The sequence below is a fragment of the Vitis riparia genome, chromosome 16, assembly GCF_004353265.1.
Source record: "Vitis riparia cultivar Riparia Gloire de Montpellier isolate 1030 chromosome 16, EGFV_Vit.rip_1.0, whole genome shotgun sequence".
NCBI lineage: Eukaryota > Viridiplantae > Streptophyta > Magnoliopsida > Vitales > Vitaceae > Vitis > Vitis riparia.
In genome coordinates, this window is record NC_048446.1 from 23,086,737 (window position 1) to 23,088,386 (window position 1,650).

A 1,650-nucleotide genomic window follows, 5' to 3' on the forward strand; every position below is an offset into this window, starting at 1 on the left:
ACCCATTCCCCCTTCAAACAACAATCACCTAATCAAAGAATCTTTTGAATACAAACCTCATAATCTATCTAACTTAATTAAGCCGCCGTGCATGAACAGGAAGGCGCATGAAAAACAACATCATCAATCAAGAAACATAAACAAAGTAAAGAAAGGAAAAAGAGACTACAGCCTACTCTCTTTTGTTTCCAGAGAACACAAGAAGGAACTAGCCCCCCATCAGTGCTCTTATATATAATATAGACAACCATCATCCCCAACTACTAGTTCATGAGTATAATAACAATAATAATTGCTCAAGACCAGAACAAGATCGATAATCTGTAAGGTTCCAATGGCGAACCTGCAAATTGTTCCAGCTTCCAACAACGTGGAAGCACAGTACGTGGAGATGATGGTGCCTCTGTACTCACATGGATGTGAGAAGAAAGTAAAGAAGACATTAGCCGGAATTAAAGGTAAATCCAAAAATATGCATGCCAATATAGCTCTCTTTACTCTCAGAGCATTTTTCATGTGATTTGTTGGTTGGTTGGTCTGTGCTTAATTGTCCTGGGCTTGAGCACTGACTTCTGTTAAAGTTTGTAATTTGGCCAAGCCCAAAGCCATACCAGACAAATAAAGTGAAAACACATGCCTACAATTATTCATGGGCCAGAGAGAAGCCATCCTAATCTTTACTATCTATGGTAAACATATTTTTAGGATATGCATCACTCTGACCCATTGAGTGGGGAAACTTCAAGAATCAAGCTTCCACCTAATGGAGGGGTCTCAACCATGGCCAGCAGCCCATTCAAGAGAGAAGGGCAGCCAAGCAAACCAAAGCCAGGCCAATTGATGTGTCCTAGCCCTTGAAATATATGGTTTTCATTTTATTTTGATGACGTGCAGGGATATACTCAGTGAATGTGGATTATAATCAACAGAAGGTGACAGTGTGGGGAATATGCAACAAATATGATGTGCTAACGACTATGAGGACCAAGAGGAAAGAAGCCCGGTTCTGGAATGATGAAGACAACGCGGAGATGGAAGAACCCGTGAAAGATCCCAAGCCTATGACTTTAACTAGAGTTCGCTCTCTTAGCTGGAAAGCATGGAGGATGGTCTTCAAGAGATCATATTCCTTTTAAAGAAAAATTGGAAGTGGATAAATAAGAATAAAACACAACTTCCTCATTTCTGAGAACTTTGATTTGATGTAAATTGGCCAACATACATTTCCCACATGATCAGTTGGTGGACCACTGTTTCTTCAAGCATTCCGGCTTCCTAAATGTATATCTTTTTGACAAATTCGGTTGCTTCTCCTTCCTTCTTTCGCCTTGTTTGGTAAGTTTTGTGAAAAGTCCTTGCTCTTTCAATTATATCTAACAGGTCAGCAAGTGTGTGCGCCAATAGTCCCTTCCTGTTCAAGGGCTCCACAACGCGTTAGAAGAATGATTTCTACCCTGATGCATCAAAATCTCATCACAAACTCGCAAGTTCATATCATTTGCTGAGAGAAAATTTGTAGATGGTGATTTCTAAAAGGTGAAACGGCATGTAGTTACCCCACCAAGGAAAAGAGTCATGTGTTGTGTTCACAATGTTTGAGATATGAAACATATAATGACCCCTGAAACAGAAAATTTCATTCGGATCCTA

General features: G+C 39.9%; 1 protein-coding gene across 1 annotated transcript; it reads left to right on the plus strand.

Annotated features, from left to right (window-relative positions):
* The first annotated feature begins 303 nt into the window (after positions 1-303).
* Positions 304-1,650, plus strand: LOC117934061 (protein SODIUM POTASSIUM ROOT DEFECTIVE 2). Its single transcript, XM_034855659.1, has 2 exons — positions 304-458; positions 895-1,650. The coding sequence occupies exons 1-2, from the start codon at positions 335-337 to the stop codon at positions 1,134-1,136; spliced, it is 366 nt and encodes a 121-aa protein (XP_034711550.1). The 5' UTR covers positions 304-334; the 3' UTR covers positions 1,137-1,650.